Source organism: Oryzias latipes, chromosome 14, assembly GCF_002234675.1.
Source record: "Oryzias latipes chromosome 14, ASM223467v1".
Lineage (NCBI taxonomy): Eukaryota > Metazoa > Chordata > Actinopteri > Beloniformes > Adrianichthyidae > Oryzias > Oryzias latipes.
The window spans coordinates 10,507,100-10,529,805 of record NC_019872.2 but is presented as its reverse complement, the minus strand read 5'-3'; the positions used below and the strand labels follow the sequence as shown (position 1 = coordinate 10,529,805).

The 22,706-nt window shown below is 38.2% G+C and overlaps 2 protein-coding genes across 2 annotated transcripts in view; both read right to left on the bottom strand.

Annotated features, from left to right (window-relative positions):
• LOC101168885 (zinc-binding protein A33) lies at positions 1–7,906 on the bottom strand. The gene is made up of 8 exons (XM_011483317.3): positions 7,657–7,906; positions 7,039–7,250; positions 5,131–5,176; positions 4,917–5,012; positions 4,268–4,492; positions 4,091–4,113; positions 3,891–4,012; positions 1–1,718 (listed from the first exon to the last, which is right to left on the bottom strand). The coding sequence occupies exons 1-8, from the start codon at positions 7,837–7,839 to the stop codon at positions 1,189–1,191; spliced, it is 1,437 nt and encodes a 478-aa protein (XP_011481619.1). The 5' UTR covers positions 7,840–7,906; the 3' UTR covers positions 1–1,188.
• Positions 7,907–9,642: 1,736 nt separating this feature from the next.
• The window catches only part of frem2 (FRAS1 related extracellular matrix protein 2), a 66,723-nt gene continuing 53,659 nt past the window's right edge, over positions 9,643–22,706 (bottom strand). The window contains exons 12-24 of the mRNA XM_004076299.4: positions 21,858–21,988; positions 21,575–21,733; positions 20,670–20,973; positions 17,665–17,796; positions 17,031–17,362; positions 15,160–15,352; positions 14,953–15,078; positions 14,726–14,850; positions 14,503–14,637; positions 14,290–14,416; positions 12,845–13,032; positions 12,380–12,526; positions 9,643–12,218 (exon numbers count right to left, since the gene is read on the bottom strand). Of these exons, the coding sequence (XP_004076347.2) occupies positions 11,673–12,218; positions 12,380–12,526; positions 12,845–13,032; positions 14,290–14,416; positions 14,503–14,637; positions 14,726–14,850; positions 14,953–15,078; positions 15,160–15,352; positions 17,031–17,362; positions 17,665–17,796; positions 20,670–20,973; positions 21,575–21,733; positions 21,858–21,988 (2,645 nt within the window). The 3' untranslated portion in view covers positions 9,643–11,672. The remainder of the gene's footprint in view (positions 12,219–12,379; positions 12,527–12,844; positions 13,033–14,289; positions 14,417–14,502; positions 14,638–14,725; positions 14,851–14,952; positions 15,079–15,159; positions 15,353–17,030; positions 17,363–17,664; positions 17,797–20,669; positions 20,974–21,574; positions 21,734–21,857; positions 21,989–22,706) is intronic.

Below are 22,706 nucleotides of genomic sequence, written 5' to 3'. Positions count from 1 at the left end.
TAGTGAAATAGCATTTAATATATTCAAATGAATATTTTGACATAGAAAAAAAACAGTACAATCACAAAAAGGAAATATTTTTCCTGTCTTTTAATTTGCCTGAAGAGAACAAACTACAGAAAGCAAATTTATACGACTGAGCAAAAAAAACAAAAAGATAAAGCAAGATGTTGTGAAACGAACAGCCTTTCACGGAACTAAAAAAAAAAAACTAAACAAAGGCAAGTTCCTGCTTTAAGCAAACATCAGTTATAAGATTTTCAAACTTTGATCACATCTTTATGCTCAGAAGAGAAACAGATCAATAAAAACAATTCAACTAAAATTGATAAATCTACAATTCAAGTAAAAAATTCTAATGAATTAAAATAAAATCATAGCCAGAAGCAGAATAGACCCAATGTACAGTTTTACAACTGTATTCATCATCAAGTTAATGGAGTGAATATTTACATAACTGGAATGTTTTAAAATAAAAAAAATAAAAAATAAAATAAAAAATAATTTGTGATCTAGGTGTTTAAAGTCGCCTTTCTGCCTCATTCCCTCGCCAGAAGGAAAATAAATTCACAATAAACATGGACACAGGTTTTCTGTGTCACAAAAATAGGCAAAACGTGACTAACCTCCAAAAATCGGAACACTTTAGGACAGCAGCATTTTCAACTGAAGTATTTACTTCTTGAAAAACTGAATTTTTTTTGTCATTTGTAATAAAAGTCTGACTATTTTTCCGTAAAGTTTGATCAGTGTCCGGTAAAACAACTTGATAAAAATCCAAAGCTGACACACACAAAAACCAAAAACAGTAGGTAATCCTCTAATCCTGTAGAATGTCGCCTAATAAATAAATATATGATGACAAGAGTCTCTGAGGCATTTGCAACCCTGTTGAAAATAATCTAGTCAGCAGAGCCCCTCTCAAACCCCCTCTGCCACAGTAATTCGGGTTAGAAACCTACAGTGTGTGTCGCAGTTCAAATAAAGCAGAGCTTCCTGCAGGGCGAAGAGCCATCCCATGTGGTGAATGATTCTCTGCGCACCACATTCTTCTAAACACAGGACCCGCAAAAAACAGTGCAACATGCGTGAGTGAAAGATCCCCATCCCGTTGAGGAGACTGACCAGTACTAAAGGCCAATGGGCAGATTCTTTTGCAGCTTTAAAAGCCACACATGGCGACTCCGCTCAATAATAGTGGCAAATCTGGAGTCTGCTCCCTGGATCGTTCTTCCCTGGGCTGAAGAAAGGATAGACGGGCTCATCAAAGCAGGTGTCAAACATGTATAGTCTCTTCATAGTCACAGCGTCATAGAAACTGAGACGACCGTTGTCGTAATCCAGGTACACGCCAACGCGAGGGGAGTTCCAGTAGTCGGCAACAGGAATGCGCCCGTCCTCGCCATTGGCGTACAGCCGATCCTGCAAACAGAGGCTCCAATACCCCGCAGAAGGAGTGAGGCAGACAAAGCCTTTTCTGTTGCTGCACTCAGTGGTGACCCCCAGGTACCACACGCCTTTGTCCTTCACATCCACCTCCCAGTAGTGCTGGCCACTGGCATACTGGGCTGTGGCGAGGACCCCGCAGAAGCGAGTGAAGCGGCCAGGCAGGTCCGGTTCTTGGCTTCGAATGCGGTCCTCCTCCACTTTGGTGTCAAAGTCTGAGATGAGCAGGTTAGGGTGAGCGGTGTCTGGGTCCAAAGTGAGGTTCTGAGGCACTACAGGGAGCACAAAGGGATGGATTAGTTCTTGTCAAGGTTTTCTCTGAAAACACAAGACAGCCTCGTACGATCTCTTGCAAAGAGCACTGAAACAGAGAACCAACAGTTTTGCGGATGCCTGTTGCCTTGGTTACAGACAAGAATAATGAATCTAAGCGAACCAAGGTCAGTAGTAAACAATGCACTCATTTAAAACGTCTTGCTGCAGACATGGGAGTGTTGGTTCACTGTTCCTGCTCATAAGTTTGTCTCCCAAACTCCCTCTCCTTCCTCCAGAAAGTATGTGGAGAAGAAAGAAAAATCCCAACACGGCAACCTTCAATGTGTAGGTCAACACAGTTCAAACGGCACTCCTAAAAAAGCAGTTAGGATGATAATACAGAAAATAAAGTATATACATCCAACAATTCTGATTCCCAAAGACAAAAAAAAGATCAGTCATAAAGCAAACAAACCAAATGTGCTTTAAGTTATAATGCTGAATATTTAAAATGTGGTGCTGTTTAAAAAAAAAACCCAGCATAAACAAATTAGATCTAAAGCTTTCAAGACCCACTTAGATCATCTTTTGATCTATTTTCAAAGTGCTCCCAGTGGTCTTTTAGTTATGAATAAGATGTTTTTAGCCAAAATCAAATAACCTGAGTCATTTTCTAGGACATAGTTTCTGCAGAGCAGCAGTAGTTCATTGCAAATTCACCTGAGTTGTGGGCAGGACCGTTAGCACAGAGCGCCCTGCCCCCCTTGCCTTATTTGTTCCTGAGAGCTCTCTGTTTACACACTCTCCTGCTAGTAGTGATGGGAAAGACTGGCTCTTTTGAACAGCTGGGAGTTTATTCATTTAATTCTGGAAGTAATCACAGGGAAGGACTGATGGGATGAGATCTGGATATAATCAATAATTGACTTTGAATTATTTTTGAAATATCAATTATAGCTTCATTTGACATGTGAGGACAAGATGTTAAAGTCTGATATGGATTCATTCAGCATATACAGTGTGTATGTATGAGGAGTGTGTTTGTGTACTTTGAATTATGTTATTAATGCAACGGATAAATCAGGGGTCTGTAACCTCTAAAAGAACCATTTGGTCCAGTTTCTTACTGACAAAACCGAGTGAGAGCCGCAAAATCTCACCTCCCTTTTTATAAAAATACACTTTTGGCAGCCATTAGGACATATATTTAGAAAATGTACCTTTACATTTTTATCAATATTTAAAACATAAAAGTGTTTTTTTCAATAGGTTATAAAAACATTTTTTATGTATTTTAATTTAACAGTAGCAGATTAAAGTTCCTTTCAAAATATAATGTGTCCAAAAAGATCCTCCTAGAGCAGTGAATGTACTTGCACTTTTTATTATGCAATTCTGTCATTTAAGAACTTTGCTTCTGAAAAGAAACCATAGATACTGCTGTGCAGCAGAAGGTAAGAACATAAACTTAATCTAATAATAAACAGTTCTGACAATAGATTGAATTATCATCCGACATGTGTACATTTTGGAGGATTGATAAAACACATAATATGTCTTAATTTAGTGTCATGCCAGGAGAGGTTAAAAACAAGTTTATTTTACTATTATAAGATCACCTCATTAAAAAAACTAAAATGAAAAAATGTAACTAATAAATCCATTATTGAAACACAATGAGAAACAAATCTGGCTACTTTGAAGATTCATGAAAAAGCTTCAGTTGAAACGGGTCAACACAAGAACATTTTTAAAAAACAGAACAACATGACTACAACTCCGGAACGACGACTGAGCGCCCCCCCTCCCCTATTCGTCTGCGACTGGATGCATCAGAATGGAGCAGAGCAGGGAGCTTGAGGCCCACCCAGCGTATTTTCTACAGAACAAATATGGTATATTTTTCAAACTGCATCTTTTTCCCTCTGCACCTGATTCAATATAATTTGAACAGAGAAATATTCAGGAATACAGTTTTAAGCTTAATTTTCTTGATGCGGGTCCTCCATCAACAGAAAAATACGACAAGAACGTGTTAATAAGACCAAAACTCACTTTTATTGGAATGGGTCAAAGCTAGTTTGATCCATGTTTAAGTCAGATTTTATAGAAAAATCCAAGGCAGCTCACTTGCATTTTGTTTAGCGAGGCCTCAAACACTACAACCAAAAAACAGACTAAAAACTTACTGGTGTGCAGCACGTGCATCATTTTCTTCCACATGATCAGCTGGAAGGGGCCCGAGAAGTCTGTAAATTCAGTTGGACACATAATTGGCTCCAGATCTATGTATGTCTTGTAATGAACCAATCTGCAGACAGAAAGAAGCTTTATAAGTACGGCCCTTTCTCGAAACTTTATGAGAAGTTTAAACATGGAAGGAACTTACTCATTGAATACATCAGCCAGGCTCTAAGGGAGAAAAAAGTTGAGAAGTTACACAATGTAACAGGGAGTTTTGGTTAATTCAGGAAGTCGTTAATAAATCTAAAAAAAACATGAACTGTCCTCCTTTTAAATCTTGATAAAGTGGATTAAATGCTCCACCTTCTCCTGTTGGACTGACCTCAAAGCTGGTGTTGCCACTAACGTGTCTGTGGATGTCAGCTATGGCCTTGTCTGCAGCGGCTGCCTCCTCCTCTGCAAATTTCAGGTTCTCGTCGATTACAGCTACAGCAGCAACTTCCTCGGCATCCAAGCTCTCCAGCAGGGAGTCTCTCTCATCCAGTAAGAACTGCACTAACGCACCAACGTCCGCCTCGATCTTCTCCTTGAGTCTCTGTTTTTTCATCTAGCAGACAAAAAGTTGTGGAGGATTAGAACATTTTCAAACTCTAAATATCTACAGATCAGAAAACTCAGAATGTTTAATACTTTTACAAATACATATACAATTAAAAAAAAACTGCTTTTCTAAACAGAACAGCCTTAGTTATCTGCAAATATGAATAAACTAACAGGTTTGCCAGAACCGGATGTACCAAACAAAACGAGGGCAAAAGTAGCTGTAGCTTTAAATGTAGAAGAAAAGGCTGTAATCCCTGGATTATTATTGGAATATAGATTAAAAAGAAGAGTCTAACCAACTTGTTTGCAAAGTACAGTTTTGGCTACTCTTAAAACAGTTTTCTTCATACACGTCCTTGGATTTTACACTATAAAAACTAAAAAACTAAAATCTGGCACAGAATGAGCCGTGCGTGACATTTACATACCCGCACGTCATTTTTGGTGCGCTCATCTGTGGTTTTGACTTTGATACATTGAGTCTTCTGCCAGGTGAACTCCATCAGCCTCAGTTTCAACTCCATCTGTAACCAGAGAAATGTCAACACCGTATCATGTCAGCAAGGCAAATGGGTTGAGCTACGCGGGAGTTTTTTTAAATTTAGAAATATCTTAAGGATCACTAAGATGTCCTTGTTTTACCTTCATGTCGTTCATAATCTCTGGCACTGGTGCTACTTTATGATGCCTGGAAGAGAAGTGCCACACAGCAGTTTGTTTTAACATAAAAACATTGATTGTTTTTCTTCAAAATCAGTTTTTACATTTGTTTTCATTCAGCAAAGGTTTTTTTTGATAATCACAAAAATATAATTTATTTTATTAAAAAACAAAGATATATATATATATGAATGACAAATTTAAACAGCCATAAAATAAATGAATTACAGAAATACTTACAAAATCACCTACCACTGATATGAGTTAAGAGACCCAGAAGAAAAATATTGTTGTCACACTAACATTCCTCAAAACATAAAAAAGAAAAAAAGAAAATAGACAATGGATGCCTCACAAAAACACCCCTGTTTCTCACAAAAAAAATACCTTTAAATATGATTCCCTTAAAAAAAGTTAAAAACCTTTCAAAGAATAGGGTATGCATTAGTAAATCCAGTAAGATGCAAGTATTTTCTTTAACTTGTGCTTATGAAGAACTAAACTGTAGTTTTAATCAATTGTTTATCAGCACCGGTTGAACCTCAGGGGCAAATGTTCCCATTATGAAGGCTACTCCCTTAGAAATCCAGACAACCTTGAATGCAGCGACCAAAAATGTACTGAAGAGGAAGCTGATAAGACAGGAATGCAACAAAAAACTCTGCAAGGAGTGAAATTGTACCTTCACATTAACCATATTAGACACTGTTTATGTGCCCTGTCTTCTTCTGGATTTAATAAATGAGTTCAAATCTGTATTTGCATATCATCGCTGCTACTGTAGCTTACAACACTTTAGTTGTGATTTTGTCAGAAGCTGTTGGAGCTTGTAACAATTTTCCTGATTTAAACCGCAGCACTAAAAGGCTTTCTGCCGTGGGAACAGAAACACAAAAAATGTAAGAATTTGTGGACAAATTGGCAGAACTCAACGTTACTGGTATCACAAGATTCTGTTGTTTGAGGCAACTCAACTTTATGAATTGATCTTGTTAGGAGAAGTTCCTCTGCTTATCTGAGTAGTTTCAGAACAGAATCCTGTAATAACAGTGACCTGGATGGGTGGGAATCTGCACAAGCGGCGACATTAAAGGTAAAGTAAACCTCATGATCTGAACCACTGACAAAGCTAGAAAAAAGATTAGATCATGCAAAACAGCATAACGTACCAAAAAAAAGAAACAAAGAACAAATAAAGCAGTGTCTTCAGATATATATACACGCTGAAAGTAAATGAAACTGTGCAAGACCTAATGGTGATATTTAAGCCTGATCATCTTTTGTTCTACTGTAAAAGCGTTTCCAGAGCTCTTTTAATCATTAATATGGGGTTTTAAGGCAAAATCAAAAAAACGGTATAGTTTTCTAAGACATAGTTTCTGAAAGGCAGCAGTAGTTCATTAGAAATTCGCCTCCAAGTTGTGGGCTAGAATGTTTGCGTGGAGTAAGCACCCCCCACTTCCCATCATCCCTCCGTTCACATGCTCACAACCCCAGCCTGACATTAGGGGTCCAACAAAAATGATGAGCAATACTGGAGCTATCCAGCTGTGAAATTTTGAGTCAGATGCAAGCTCGGATGAGAAAAAAAAGATGACGAAATGGATCTATGCGTCTACAAATAGATGCATCAGAATGAAACGGAGCGGGGACCTTGTGGCTTGCAGACCTACAAGGTTTTTACAAACATCTGCCCCTGCCTCACACCGATTTGAATAAAGAAATACTCGGAAATGCAATTTTAAGATTACATTACATGTCCTCCATAGTCAGAAAATTTCTTGAGAAAGTGTCAAAAACACAATTTTCTTTGGAGTGGGTCTTTAAAAGTTTAAAACGCTGCCTCCTCAAATTATATGTTCGACATCTACTTATAATATTTTAACCAACCTGTGTGCTCTGGATTCCCTGCAGACGACACAGATGGGTCTCTTATCCGTTTGGCAGTAGAGTTTCAGCTCCTCGCCGTGCTGTTCGCACTTCCCGTCAGCCTTGACGGGCTTAGACGGGGTGGGACTAGACCCCAGGCACTCCAAATCATCCAGTTTAGCCACCAGGTTCTGCACCAGGTAGTTTTTAGTAAAAGTCCTCTTGCTGAACACCTGTGTGTGAGAACACAGATGGAAAAACGGAAACAAATAATGAGTTTGAAGGAAGGAAGTATTAACAATGACAATGAATAACGGTCCTCGTATTTATGTAGAACCGTGATAACAACAGTTACTGACAAGTTAGCTTCCGTTAGCTAGGCAGCTATCATAGCAACTAAACACGAGCACAAGGCTGTTTTTAGGAAGTAGCTGCCAACCTACTGGTTTCTTTTAGCTACTAGTAATAATACCAAGAAGTGTAGTGTAAATTGTGTTTTAATGGGGTTTTATTCACTAACCGGCGACGGAGATGTCAGGCTCGACCACACGGATTTATTATCATGCTACTAGAATAGTAGGATCACGCAACTTTTGCGGAAAAAGACTCCAAAATGCGCATCCCTTCTATCGAACTTACCGTCCGGCATTGAGGACACTGATACCCGTAATCTCCGCCATTTTCGTCCCAATGCAAACAGATGCAAAATCTGCAGAAATTATGTCCGCATTTCAATATCACAGGATCCTTAAAGACTTCCAGACAAATGGGACAAGTGAGCTCTTTTTTCAAATCCTCTCCAGCGGCTGCAGCGGTCGCCATGTTTACAAACGAAATGCAGCGGTATGTCAACACTGCTACCGCTGGGCGAAGTGAAGGAAGAGGGCTGAGGAACGTGATGACGTACCTCTTACGTCATTTCCATTTTTGACCAATGAGAATTAGCTGTTGAACTGTTACCTGTTAGTCCTAAAGCAATGACAAACATTAACATGTTAATTAACATATTATTTGAACCATGTAAAAACGTAAATTTGCGGGATTCAAGCAAAGGACAGCTTGACTTGGCCACACTTTTAAGATGTGATACCATAACTTTTTATATAAAACATTTGATATGGGTAATTTCCTATTGGTGATTTTTGCCCCCCTCAGCTCAAGTGTTGTATTTGCTGTCCTAAAAATAAATGCCATCAAACGCTTGACAGGTAATAACGTAACATTTGTAAAAATATAAAACAGTTCTTTCTAAAAGCCTATGCCATGCTGTTATTTTTAAATAAAACAAACAAAACCAAAGTAAAATTTCACGACATCATACCAAAGAGGAAGCAAGCAAACTGATGTTATATTTAATAAAATTTGGAGTATGGGTCATTGTTAAACTGATGAAAGTGGTGGAACATTTCTTAATCACACAAAATTTAAAACTTAGTATCATTTGGAGTTTACATGAATATTCTAGTTATTGAGGCAATTTCTCCAAATTTAACCCAATTGATTAAAGCATATACATTTCTTGATTTGACATCAACTCACATCCTTGTTTGTTGATAATGTCTGTTTCTATGAAGACTCTAAAAACTGTGTCCTAACATTAAGTCCAGATGATAGCCCATAAACTTACTACAGTACTATGATGTCTGTTTCTAAGCTGTAACCCTTGTGCTATCCTAGGCACTTTACCATTGGGAGTTGGGTCATCTAGACCCACTAGACAGTGCTCTGAACCTTTTTTCTTTAATGATTTGTGATCTTCACTGGTGTCCATGGATTACATGAAATCTTTCCACCTTTATCCACCTTTGTCATGGTGGGGAGAACACATCAATGTAAGGGTGGGGTCATCTAAGACAGCACAAGGGTTGATGTGCAGTAATATTTTCTTAGAGCATCCCTGACATCTAAACTATTGTCTCTACCTATTAGAAGAAAAGCTCTGTCCCCAATTTTTTTTATACTTGTAATATTAGATCTTTTTTTTTTCATTTCCCCTTCTGCCAAAAATGAAAGAAGGATCCATTTCAAAACAATAAAAAATTTATCCATGTAAAGAATTTCTGCATTTAAGGTTCAACATTCAAGATAATGTATGGCAAATATGTAGAAATGACAGTGAAACGTAAAAGCATCTGTTTTATGATTGCAATTTTGTAAAAAAAAAATAAAAAAAAATGGGAAGACTTGTATAGATGGCTGTCAACAAAAAATACAGTTCCATTATTTACATCCTCTAATATTCAATATCGCATCATGCGCCTGTAGCGCATAAGTCTGAGGTTAAAGTCATAATTTTCTATGCCCTTTTTTTTTGGTCCATGGCCCTAATCCTCTTCCGTAAATATGATTGTATTGACAAAGAAAAGAAAATTCAGTTTTTGTTCAACAACTTAGTTATTTTTGCTCCATTTTTAATCCCAAATGTCGATTTTTGAAAGTTAGACCCAATTTTTTGTTTTTTACAAATGGGAAGTAAAAACAAACAAATTAAAATTAGATTAAAAGTTCTCTGTTCATGCAAAGTAAATATTTTCCTAAATATATATATAAATTAACAGCAAATGACAAGAAAACATTATTTATTTCAAAACATATTAATAAAAACTACAATATAAAATGCACACAGTGTGTATATAAAGTTTTATTGTGCTGAAAATTTTATATAAATGGGGATAACTGGCTATGAAGTATACATTACATTGCATAGCTTGTAGTGGCATGTGATGTGAGACGCAAAAATGACAAAATTCATCGGTGCTACAAAACCAAAAGATGGCTTCGTTTCAGTTCCGCTGACATTTATACAATCAAAACGTGACCGATCCCTCAAGTGGTTTCAACTCATCATCGGTTTAACTTAATAAATATATGAAAATAGTTATGATCAAAACTAACAGCACAATGGTAAAAGAAGCATTTAGAAATACTGATTGAAACAGTGTCAGAAGAGTAAAACATACCCATTTAAAGGAAAATTATATTCTATCACTCACAAGATAACATTATATCAAGTGGATCAAATTTGATTTTCTTCACAGGTGATTGGTAAACAGATCTTGTATCCCTATTGTTCATCTAAACACATAAGTCACTGAAGTGGTGCACAACACTAGTGACTGGAAAAGCCTAAAAGAACACAATTTGAGAAAACCTGCTGGATGTGAAGAAAGACGTATTCAACAAAAAAGGTGATTATGAAGGACATTTTCCCCCCACATAGTCAACAATAAGATTGTGTTACAATACACTCACCTTTCTTTCAATGTTATAATAACCTTCGAGAAGGGTTGCAACAATATCTCAAACAGTGTTTTTCTTCATCAAGTAACATTAATGCCTGTCTAGTTCTAAGAAATACCAGAAACATCTGTGGATCAACGATATTGAGAATGAATATTACAGAAAGTCCAGTAACACTTAAAACAAAGTAAAACAATGAAAACTAAAGAGCTATGGGAGGGAAAAAAATCAGTGTATGCTATAAATAATCATTATGACTGAGAAGCAAAACATTTAAACAGAGTGTGGTCGACATGGGAACCAAAAATGAAAAATAAAGCTTAACGGTGAACTGCTTAGCTGGTGAAAGAAAGAACTGGCCATTTGTTTTGATGTGCTGATAGATGCACTTGACTTCACAGATGAGAAAATATTCTTCGCAAAAAGTAGTACATTTGAAGTTTATTTACTTTAGTATAAGTTTAGCAAGAATACCATAGACCATGTATGTGTAGTGTAGGGAGTGTACCAACTGAATACTTCTACAGACTAAATTTGAACAGTTTAACTATAGATAGTGTGTAAAAAGTAAACTTCAGGTATACTGCCACATTTTCAGTGAGTGTACTAGCAGTACACCTAAATAGGCTACTTTTTGCGAAGGGTATTTGTGCTATATTCTTTATTATTATATTACAATTATTATTATTATTATTTATTTTACTTTGTTTTTTACTATTTCAAGTTTCTGAAAATCGAAATAGGCTTTTTTACCCAAATTTAATTACTTTAAGGCACACTTCACCCCAGAATGAACAACAAAATAATATTTAGCAAAAAAAAAAAGGGGGAAAACTTAGGGGGGAAAAAATATGAAATTTTTTTTTTTATTAATCAAAGAATGAGAGTAGAAAATTACATTAAGCTCTGTTAGGCCGGGCATGTTTCTAAAGGTAGCAAAGATATTGTCTAAAGCAGTTCTAGAAATACATTGCAGACAGCAAGAACAATCTGTTGTGGCTGGACACACTGTTTTTCAAACTACTACTAATAAGAAAGGTAAAAGTGTTCTTATTGAGGTGAAGTGTCCCTTTAAGTTTAAGCATGAACTTTCTCTAGCTTCTTTTGGCAAATATAGTAGCCTGAAATAAAATGGTTTCTTCAGGCACTTTCACTCCCTAAAGTAAGTAGGAAACAAAAGGAATGTACTGCTAATGGCATCATGGCTAATTAAAAAAAAATAAAAAATTAAAATAAACTAAAGGGTAGTTAAAAGTGTTGCACTTAAAATATGTCATGTTACAACAATCCCATTGAAATGGGACATTAATCAACATATTTTTAAGTATTGATTTATTCAATGCAGGTAAAAAGACCCCCGTTTTGCCAAAAAAGGCTGTCCCGTGTGTTCATCTGTCCATCTATGCGTTCACAGCTCAGACCTCTGAGCTGTTGTGACAGTCCTGCATCCTCACCACAAGCATAGGCTCCGTGCTGACAGATCCCTTTACCACCTTTTGCACCCCTCCCCTTCCCCCTTCCTTCCAATCTTTCTGTTTGGATCTCAGTATGAGTGTGATGATGACAATGATGAGGACAGTTAGCAGCACCCCGACCAGACCCCCCACCACAGTCAGCAGACCCTCCTCTGTGTCATCCGCATTCAGCTCGTCAGGTTCTAACCCACCAGCAAAGAGTTCGTCTGACACCCTGGATTTCCTCTTGGTGCGGTCCAAAAAGATGTGCATGATGTTGGTGCCCCGGCTATTGTCTATGCCAATATCTTCAGCGACTGCAGGGATTGCATCTCCAGCTGACCTTCTTTTGCGAGGAGCTTCTGGCCTGGCTGACAAAGCTCGGCTGTCGGTTGTGGAAACGAAGGAGTGGTACTCCAGGCTCCGCTTCCCGATGCCCCTGCTGACAGCATCTTTTGAGCGAACTGTATAAATGGTATGTATGTACCATTCACGACCTGCAGCAACCTGAAGAGAAAACAAAGACTAATTGGAAATATAAAGCATTTTTTATAACTTTACAGTGAAATTGAAACGTAATTTGCACTGAAATGTAACTAATCATGCATTATACCTTAAACAGGGTAAAAGTACTCTTTAAAGGTGAGTAATTTGTGAGCTACACAAACCTGGAACATGGCAGATGAATCTAATCTAAAGCCATCTGAACCAGGTTGTCTGACAAGAGACAGAGCGGATGGATCGTCCACCGCCAGCACAGCATTAAAACCGATTTCACCAAATACAAGAGCCTGAGTTTCTGGCTGAGCCTTATCCTAAAAAGGGGAAGAAAAGAAAGACAGTGAAAAAACATTCTCCCCACTTTATGGAATTTAATTGTTCAGAGTCCGGCAGGCAAGCTCCCAGAGCACCACCAGTGACAGGGACAGGGACATCCACATTACCTGCACCAGCACCACCACCACCTGAGGAGCAGCGACCGGAGCCATGTAAAGGCCCTCCTGGTGGATCGTTCGTGGTTGCTGTGGTGCCCCTTTTTCGTGGTGTGCATTGTGCATGTTCTGTGTGGAAGCTGCCGGCTCAAACCCATGCTGGAGCACTACCTGTGGCTGCTTGCATTTTATTATACTCACAAGGATCTTAAACCTATAAAGCAGTGATGGGGAGTCAGCCAGGCATCCAAATTCAAAATTGGTTGGGTTATACTTGGGCACATATCCATCAGCACCGGTGCACAGGAACACCTTTTCTATGCTGCAGAAGAATGAATCTCCCAGATTCTGCACAGGATCCACCATGACACGACCATATATCGTATCGCCTGAAAAGGTGAAAAAGGCATTAACACTTCCATTCGCCCATGCATTTTTAATAAATCTCCTGTTCATCTGTTCATGGTGTATGGCTAAGTTCTCCCTTGACATCCTGGTGGGTCATCACAGACAGGCTGAGGTTATCAGAGACCATAAAAGAGACTTCAACCATAACCTAATAACCCATTTGTATTTTTAAAATGCTGCATGTTTATACAGTATTTTTATCTTATGTAGGTCATGTTGCCAAATCATGCCAAAATTTAAATCTTTTGATCAATTTTAGAAAGTGTTCCCAGTGGTCTTTTAATTATTACTATGCAATTTTTAGACAAAATTTACAAAAAATTGTGTCATTTTCTAGAATAGTTTCAGCAGAGTGGGAGTATTTCATTAGAAATTCACCTCTGAGTTGTGGGTGAGACCGTTGGCGCTGAGTAAGCCCACCTCTACTTCGCTTCATACATCTGATTACACTTTCTCCCACTAGCTTACAGCCCCTCACAACCCCAACCAATGAGTTATATCACTAGAGGAGACATGCCCGCTTGAGAAGCGTGGCCTCCGGTGGCGGAGCGCGACGCAATCTTGGTGAGGTCGTCGCCACCCAAATGACAATGCTTTCTATTGCCTTTAGTGGCATCTAAGTAGCTTTTATAATATATATATATATATATATATATATATAATATATTATATACATAATTTATATAGATACCCGCACAATGAACTGGCATTTTGCAAAAAATGTGTTCACATGCATACACTGCAGCAGTGACTTGACCTCACCAAGATGGCGGTGCTCTCCTCCCATGAGGAATCACGTGATGTCTCCTCTGGCGATTTAATTCATTGACCCCAACCTAACATTAGCGGTGCAACAACTGCCATATAGGTTGGCTAGTAAAGAAAACACTAATATAATCCCTGGAGATGGAAGAAATTGCCTTACAGCTGGTTAGTTTATATTCATGTTATATTAGTTATGTAGTGAAAGGTCAGAAGGTCAGCGCAATAGTTTTGTATAATATTTTCGAAATCTAGACATAGAGCAACTCAATAAAATATTTTAATTTGATTCTCTAGCTTTACATTTTCTTATTTATTTATTTACTGGACAACATTATAAAATAAGTAGGAAGCAGTAAGACAAAAACAAAAAAAGATTTGCAAAATTATATAATAATTTTACTGGCAAAATAATAAGCAGCAAAATGTTGACAGTGGGAAAAAAAACAGTACAATTGTAGAAAACAACATCTCACCCTCAGAAAAGGCTACATCACTCTCTTGACCAAAGTTTGTGGATCCATCAGAAAGCCACAGGCTCCTCTTGGACAAAAGGAACATCTGAGTGTTCAAACTGAATTCCACTGCAACTGGGTCACTCACCTAATGAAGAATACAGGCAAAGAAAGAGACACAATATTTGCTTTTCCTTAAGAAGAACCTCATCCATGCAACTCCTACCGCCTCACCTGCTGGAACCTAATGTTGAGGTCAAAGGAGATGGGTTCTCTGGGACTGCAGATGGGGGGGACAGAATACTCTATAGTCTGAGCTGTAGTACACGGGATCAGCTTTACTGTGTATGTCCCAGAATAGTCTCTCACCTGTGTGGAACACAAAACAAAAGCGTAAATTAAATTAGCGTCTGTAACGATGGGTTTTGTATCCAAGAAAATCTTCTTGTATTCTCACAGCAAAGTCAGAGATGAAGATCCATTGCTGCACAGGTTGGTTGTAGGTCGGCTCACTCCTGACCAATGTGAGGTTAATGGTTAAGCCAGGGTTGTCCACACTCATCACCATGGACAGCGAGGACACTAAAAGTTAGGAAGTAATGTTAAAATTGAAATAAAAGATGTTTTTTTTATTAAATTCTTTCGGGATTGAACAAAACAAAATAAGACATCTGTCTCCCTTACCAGATCTTTTGATTCGACCTGGGGAGTGAGACTGAACAAACAGACCCCTAAAATGAGCCTTGGTGCGGAAGTTTACCACCAAACGTCCCTGCTTGTTGATGCGCATGCTTGTGGGAAACAAAGAACCTAAAAGAAGGACACCTGCCATTGTCTTTTTTCTTTTTTTGCTACATGAATCACAGTAATCTTTCTGAAGTGACACATTACCCTGTAGTTCTGCTTGTGGGGGACTGCCAATACCGTCTTTCCAGAGAATGGCAGTATCATAAACAAAGGTGAGACGCAGCTCAGATTGCAGATCAAAGTGCTGCCATCCGCCGGTACCCACTGGTGAGTGGAACACGTATGACACATAAAGGGGCACACGCAGGGTCACGTACGACTGAACCAGGTTCAGAACCTGCAAGGAGTGAAGACATGAAGAAATGCAAAAAAATGCAAGAAGTTACACGCAGATGTCCTGGCTCACGTATTTGGTTAGGCTAATGTTGTGTTCAGATATTATTTACAGAATGTAAAACTTGAAAAAGATCCTATGTATGGAAAAATCTGTAACATTTTTTTTTCATTGTTAGAAAGAGTGATGGCATCTTAAAAAGCTGTAGCTAACAGTGGAGAAGATGAACTCAGTGTTCTCCCCCACAGGATGAGTGAACTCTACTCCCACTCAGTTGGGCCAAAACCCTGAAAATCTTGTAAAAGTTAACAGAAAAGTATGGGTTTCTATAAGTTTAGTAGACTTAATGTTTTCATCAAGCATTATTCATTTAAATAAAAAGTAAAAAAAAAAGTCTAACTGTTGAATAAAATAATATGATGACAACATTGTAAAGTTTTTTACATTTTTTTCCGTTTTCTTTATTTGCACCGAGTTCCAAATAGTTCTACTAGGCAACAGCTAGGTGGAGCTGTTCACCAACATGTTTTTAGATACCTTTGTGAGACCAATGTAAATTATAATCTATCTAGATACAATTTATTAAATTTGTCAATCGAGTTTTCAAATTAGATCTATTACACTTTACATAGCTTTTTAAAAATTAAATGAGGGGTCAAAGGAAATGAAAAAAATGGTAAAATGATGCAGTAATAAACAATTTTAGATTCAATTAACCTCCATCTGACAAGAATTTTTCAGTTTCTCTTCTTACCCTAATATTTCTATTGTAATAATAATATTTAATATTTTATTTTTTTATACATAAGGTGTAAGGTGACAAAAAAAGTCTAAACAAATGTCAAGCATTAAGTTAACAATAATATTAATGTAGAAAAGCCTAAATAAGCCAAAAGCAGAGAAGTCTTTGGTTTTTTTTTTACAAGGTAAAAAAAAAAATCATAGCAACATAATTAGTCAGAGTTTGTAACATCATGGACCGTGGTAGAAATGCAAGGCAGCAGATAATGACTGCAATGTGTGCAAGTATTTCTTTTTTGTTTTTTTTTGTTTATCTACCAATGATTTTCTTTTTGTGCATTTTTCAGCAAAAATAAGCCAATATATTAAGAGATGGAGGAATGAAAAAAAAGCAGCAGGAAAAGAAAGAAAGTAATGTGGTTCAAATTCCCAATGCAAGACACTTGCAGCATCAGCTGCAATAATGCAACAGCAGAAGAAGAATAGCAGTTTGTGAGGATCTTAGTCATAGTTGGTCATAATGCTTCAGTTTCCAGGGACTATATGACTCCTGCAGTTGCAGAAATATTTAAAATGGTATTGGTGTGGGCATCTAAGACTCCATTTAAAGTGACTTTCCTTTCACTGCATTTCATGGCTTTCAAGTAAATCCCAGCTTTTATGCTGACTAGTTGAGGGTAGAAATACAGCCAGTCTGACTGGAAATACTTAACATCCGTGTGTGTGTTAAGCATAAACTACACGCTAAATGCTGTCCATCCCAAGCTAATAGTGGACAAACAGAGAGTGAATGGGACATAAAACAGGGATGGTGCCGCTCTGTCTGTGTGAACTCCCTGAAATAGCTGTAAACAAACACACAATAGTACACTCTGGCAAACACAGCTCTGTTTTGACAAAGTCAAACAGTCTGAGTGGAATTCTAAAGATTCACACACACCTGTCCATCTGTCCCGATGGTCCCGCCACAGTCAGTGAGCAGCTCAGACATGTGGAAGTAGCTGGAAAACTCCCACAGACAGGCTTCCAGGTTGAGGTTCCTGTAAAAACGCAGAGTGCTGTTGCCCCTCAGAGCACTGCTGAACTGATAGGGCGCCGAATCTCCCATGCTCTCAGGGTTGCGAGTTGAAGCAGTGATGAAGCCGTGACCTGTGGTGACCTCGCTGAAATCAAGCAAGTTGGAGCAGCGGTGGTTTCCAACGCGGGTTCCATCAGGACTGAGAGTCAGGTCAAAATTCACCAGAGGCCGAGTGGAGATTACAGGAAGCATACCTGCGAGGCAGAGAGACCGCACGGGCAACGATTTTAACACATAGAGACAAGAAGATTCAGGGAAAAAACCCAGCCATATAAAAACAGAAAGAAGTGGGCAAAAATTCATTAAAAGTTAAACAAAACTTAGAAGAAACAACAAGACGAGAATGTTAAAAGGGTCTGTGCTTTGGATTTTCTGAGGCAGGGTTTGATTCATTCTGACTTCCAGCCTCCTGAGGATGTGAGACGGGAATATTAGGCACACTAAATCAAATTTTCCCTCATGTGTGAAATGAGGCCTACCTCCATCTCCAACCTACCATCGATGTGAGGCATAGTGACAGTCACTTTGATGAGGTTGGGGTGCTTCGGGTCGTCTGCTCCAGTGTAGCGCAATTTGGCAGAGAAAGGTTCAGCACCAACAGTTCCCATCTTCCGTGGTTGACACATGCCTTTTTGAGACAGAACGCACAGATTTGACAATAAATGAGATATAATACTAGTGTTTCTTCATTCCTACAAAAGAGGTGATAACAATTTTACCTTCTGTACAACAGGATGTTTTTCCACATAATGAGTGCAGTTGGGAATTCCATATGGAATTCCTTCAGACCACCCAGTGAGAGCAAGTCTGAACTTGTTGAATTCAGGATGTGTAGGTGGAATGAGAGCAGCATAAATGATTGCATAGCAACAGCAAAAAAGAAAGTTTTCATTTTTTTTTCCATTTTGAGAAGTGAGTGATAGTTTTGACCTGTTGTCAGAGCACAGCTTGTAGCCGCGGTGGATTATAGCTTATTCTCAGGCTACTGATAGAAGTAAAAATGATGCACTTTCTGTTTTCCAAATCTTTTAAAATATGATGCATGTTTCTACATTAAAAGGTACCTAAAGGAAGTACAACCCTTTAGCTACAAAAGTGGTCTAAATAATGTGAACCGATTAGGATTTTTATTTATTTATGCATACTGATGTAACCCAGAACACCATCTATTACTCCAAGCAAAAATCTTATAAATATTTTTTTTCATAAGCCCTGTAGTAGAACCTAATTAGAGAAGGAAGACATAAAGATTAGAATGATTCATTTTGGATGTTTGCTGGGCAAAACATGACTTTAAATGTCTTTCCAAAGCAGCCAATCACTTGAAATGAAAGTGTAAAAATGTAGAGATTAATTAATTTATTTGAGCAGCACAATTGTGGGAGGGATTCTGGACTCTCATCATTTTGGAAAAAGTAGCACAAACAAGAAGATTTCTAAACATATCACCATTGTCTGAGTTTTTTACTTCACAAAAAGTCCATAAGGAGCAAGATATGTCAATATTTACTGTTTTACAAAGAAGCAAACGCCAATATTTGAACATTAAATATGTTAAGGATGTGATGGGAAAACATTTAAACCACAATCATGTTCCAAAACAGATTTTTAACATTCATTTTTGAAGGATTTTTGCAGAAACTGTAAAAAGAAATGCAGATATGCAAAGCTGCTTTGTGCCTGAGTTTGATTTTTAACTTGTCATAACTTGCTCTATAAAGCAAGGCACCTATTCAAACATCTGTATTGGAAAAATACAGTATTCCCCCTCATATTTGTGGGGGTTAAGGACCAGAGACACCCGGGAATACGCAGAACTCCTGAATACAGAGAACCACCCCCCACCCCCATGGCTGAAGAATGTCCGTTACCGATCCTTACTCTTCAAAAACCCTTTTATAAAAAGAACGTTGGACTATTGCCCAACATAATAGTTTGTTTTTTGTTCAAAGCAATAGAGTGTACTGTGGCATACTTTATAACACATATTAGGAGTGTCACTCTGTCTCTCTGTGCCTTGAAAACAGGAGCCAGTGCTTCCTCCTTCATCAGTTAAGTGCTACAGTGCATCTTCCTCCAGTAGAGACCAGTTTCATCCATCATTCATTCAACGGATGAACGGGATCAACGTATCAGGATATTTTCCAGCTGCTTCAGGAGTCAGCTGATAACATTTCTCTATGCAGGGGCACAAACTTTTTGCGATGAACTGGATGAATCACGTGAGTGGAAAAAGAATGTGCAAACATGTGAAACCGCGAATATTGAAATTCGAATAAGTGGGGAACACTGTATATCTTTTTCACTTTTTTTCATTTAGATTTTCTAAGCTATGGTCATTTTAGCTCTGGAGTCCACCTTATTGTTCACACTTTAAAATGAGGGTCCCTTTATTAATGTTAATTAATGTCATTTTAAGCATTAATTATCTATAAAACAAAGTCCTGCCAGTGCATTAATTTGCAGTAATAACTGTATTGTTGTAGTCATAAGTGTATTATTTTTAATGCGTTAGCAAAAAGTAATGGATTACAGAGGTGGCGGCTAGATAACTCAGTTGGTTGAGAGCAGGACTGGTAGATGGGAAGTCAAAGCACGATTCAAGGCGCGATAAGTTTCATCCAGTGTGGGTCCTTGAGCATGACCCATTGCGTTACTGCCTAACTATGTGGCTACAAGTGGGCCCAAGTGTGGGTCTCTCTGTGCCGGTCCCCAGCCTGGATAAAATACAGGATTGTGCCAGGTGTGAAAATCTCTGACAAACCACCTGTGCAAATCAGTGAAAGCTGATTCACTGTGGTGCCCCCTAAAGGGATATGCAGAAAGGTGAACAGCTTCATGAATCACAAAGTCATAATAAAAAATGTCCCTATACAAGTGATTAGCATTATGTATGCATCAACATGCTTGTTAACTACTGCATTGAATAATACACTAAGTAATGCAAAGTAACAAATAAAAGTGGCTGTTAACACTTTATTTAGTAGCTAATTATTGCTTAATTGTGCTTATGTTAACAGTAAGAAAGGAACCCTTTTTCATTTTACTCAACCGACCACATTTGGATTTATGTCCTCTAAATATTTATTTTTCGCAAATGATCTAAGGAAATGTTAACTTTACCTTGAATTAGCAGGACAGCAAAACTGTTCATTTTTCCAAGAAAGCCATGTTAATATGGCCTTTCTGCTTACCAGTAGGTAAATGCAGCATGTATTTTTGGATCTACTGTATGTGGATCTCACAGCGTGAAGAAAGTCTCAAGATCCCACACATGCACTTCAGTTGATTATTACACACAATTCTCCTGGTCTGTGTTTTGTCAGGCAATGCTTGCACATACATTGGCCATTTGGACTTTTTTTAAATGACATTTTTCATGTTAAAAATAAAACCTTAAATGTAAAGTCTGAGTATTTATTACGTTTTTTTCTGCATCCCTAAAAACCCAAATTGTCACACTTTGAGTCTCATTTACTTTCCAGAACATTTAGTCCTCACCTTCCTCCATGCTTATGACGGCAATAGGGCTGCTGAGCTCTAAGCCCTCATCCCCATCAGAATTAACAGCTCTGGCAGCACACTGGACCCTGGAGCCCGCCTGGAAGTAAACTGAGTCCAGTGTGATTATCTTGGAGGAAGTAAAGAACGTGTCAAAGTCCACCTCCCTCATGGGACTGGTGACGCCATCGGGACCAGCTGGGGCACTGATGAGCCAGCGGTAGCGGGTCAAGGTGTTATTGATGTGCTCGCTGACACAGATAGAACCTGTCTTGTCGTAGTCTGGATATTTTGTGTTGCACGCCTGGAGGAGTGAAAGAGAACACAGCAGGAGTGGGTGGGGAAAGCATGGACAGCAGGGAGATTGGAAAGATACTGCAAATGTCAGAGGACAGATGGTGACATGGAGTGAGAATTAAACCAAGAACATGACAACTAAGATAGTACAGATATTTTTGTGAGCTATATCCCCAAAATTAGTCATCTTTTTTATAATCAGCAGATAACACGAGCTATTAAACCTCTTGACATTGAGCATTCTGGAACAGCATTCATGACTTGTATGGGAACTATCTCCTCAGCGAGCCTCCCACACGGCTGACCACACTGCACCAAAAACAAAAAAACACATATCTTCTGCAGTCTCTTACCATTCGTATGTCTTATAAACAGAAAAAAAACACAAATACAGTTTGAGCAGTCATGTCAGGAGCTGATAACACCTTGTGAACATCCATGAGTTTGAATGAGAGAAAGTGTCTCTCTTGAGCTATAAAGACTAATTAGATTCTGCTGCCTGAAAAAAAACGGACTGATACAATGAACGTATGTCACTGAGACAGTTCGTTAACCGCTATGTTCAGTGCATGGAACTCTAGGGCTCGCTAGATCATGGTATGACTCACTGTGACACAGATGACTGGATATCCGGCTGGTGGCTGCAGGTTGTGTGGTGTCCGAGCAACATCATCGTAATGAAGCAACGACACAACATGAGGCAACGATGGGAAGGTGACATCAGCCATGCTGTTGGACTCCTCAATGTACACTATTACTTTAGTCATCTGTTTGAAAGAAAAACTGATGAAAATTACTGACTGCTGGATAGTGAGATGACACACATATCAAAAACTTAATTAAAAAGATGATCTGGTTGACTATACAATTGCTCTTTTGGACATATCTGACCTCTGTTTCAGCCACCATGTTGTCATCAGGCTTAAGATGGAGGGTGAAGGCTTCCCTCATTTCCCTCACTCCATCAAACAGCACCTCCACCTGCACGACATGCTGCTTATCCCCTTGTCTGAATTCAATGTCTGGAAAAACACAGACAAAGAAGTTGATTTATAAGCAACTCATTATACTATGAACCAAAAAGTGCCATCAAATTACAGCTATAAATGCAAGCCAAATGGTTGAATTTATCTTTGCGTGGATGACACTTATACAACATGGGAAATAGGTACCATTAGGACAAAATTTATTGCTGCAGTCAAGTTTACACTCAGAAAATAAAAAGCTGAAATAGATTACAGAGTGATTTCTTGAGGTATCAGCCCACGAGGCACTTCCCGTCTGAAGCATTGTAGGTTTCTATTTGTATGATAACCAAAGGTGGCACGTCTATTTGCAAAGCGTTCTACGGAGTTTTGCATAAGTTACATGCAGTTCAAAGGTGTTTATAAACACAATGGGAGTTTCATCTCTATACAATTTAAAACTGGTGTAAATGTGTGACTTGAAATGGTCTAAGATGGACATTAAAGTACAGGAGTTCACTTTTCTGAAAGCTGGAAAGATAAAAAGAGCAGGAAAACTTAAATGACCTTTTTAAAGCAAAAGGATATCAGAAACCAAGACCTTTTTTTTACGGGAAAAAAAAAAATCTCTTTGGCCAAATTTATGACTTTCAGAGAATAGTTGTTTTTGTTATACAGCCCCACTCCGATCAGCTTTTAATCTATTTTAAAAGCGTACCCAGTGGTCTTTTTATGATTATGCCTTTTTACCCCAAATAAAAAAAAACAACCTGTT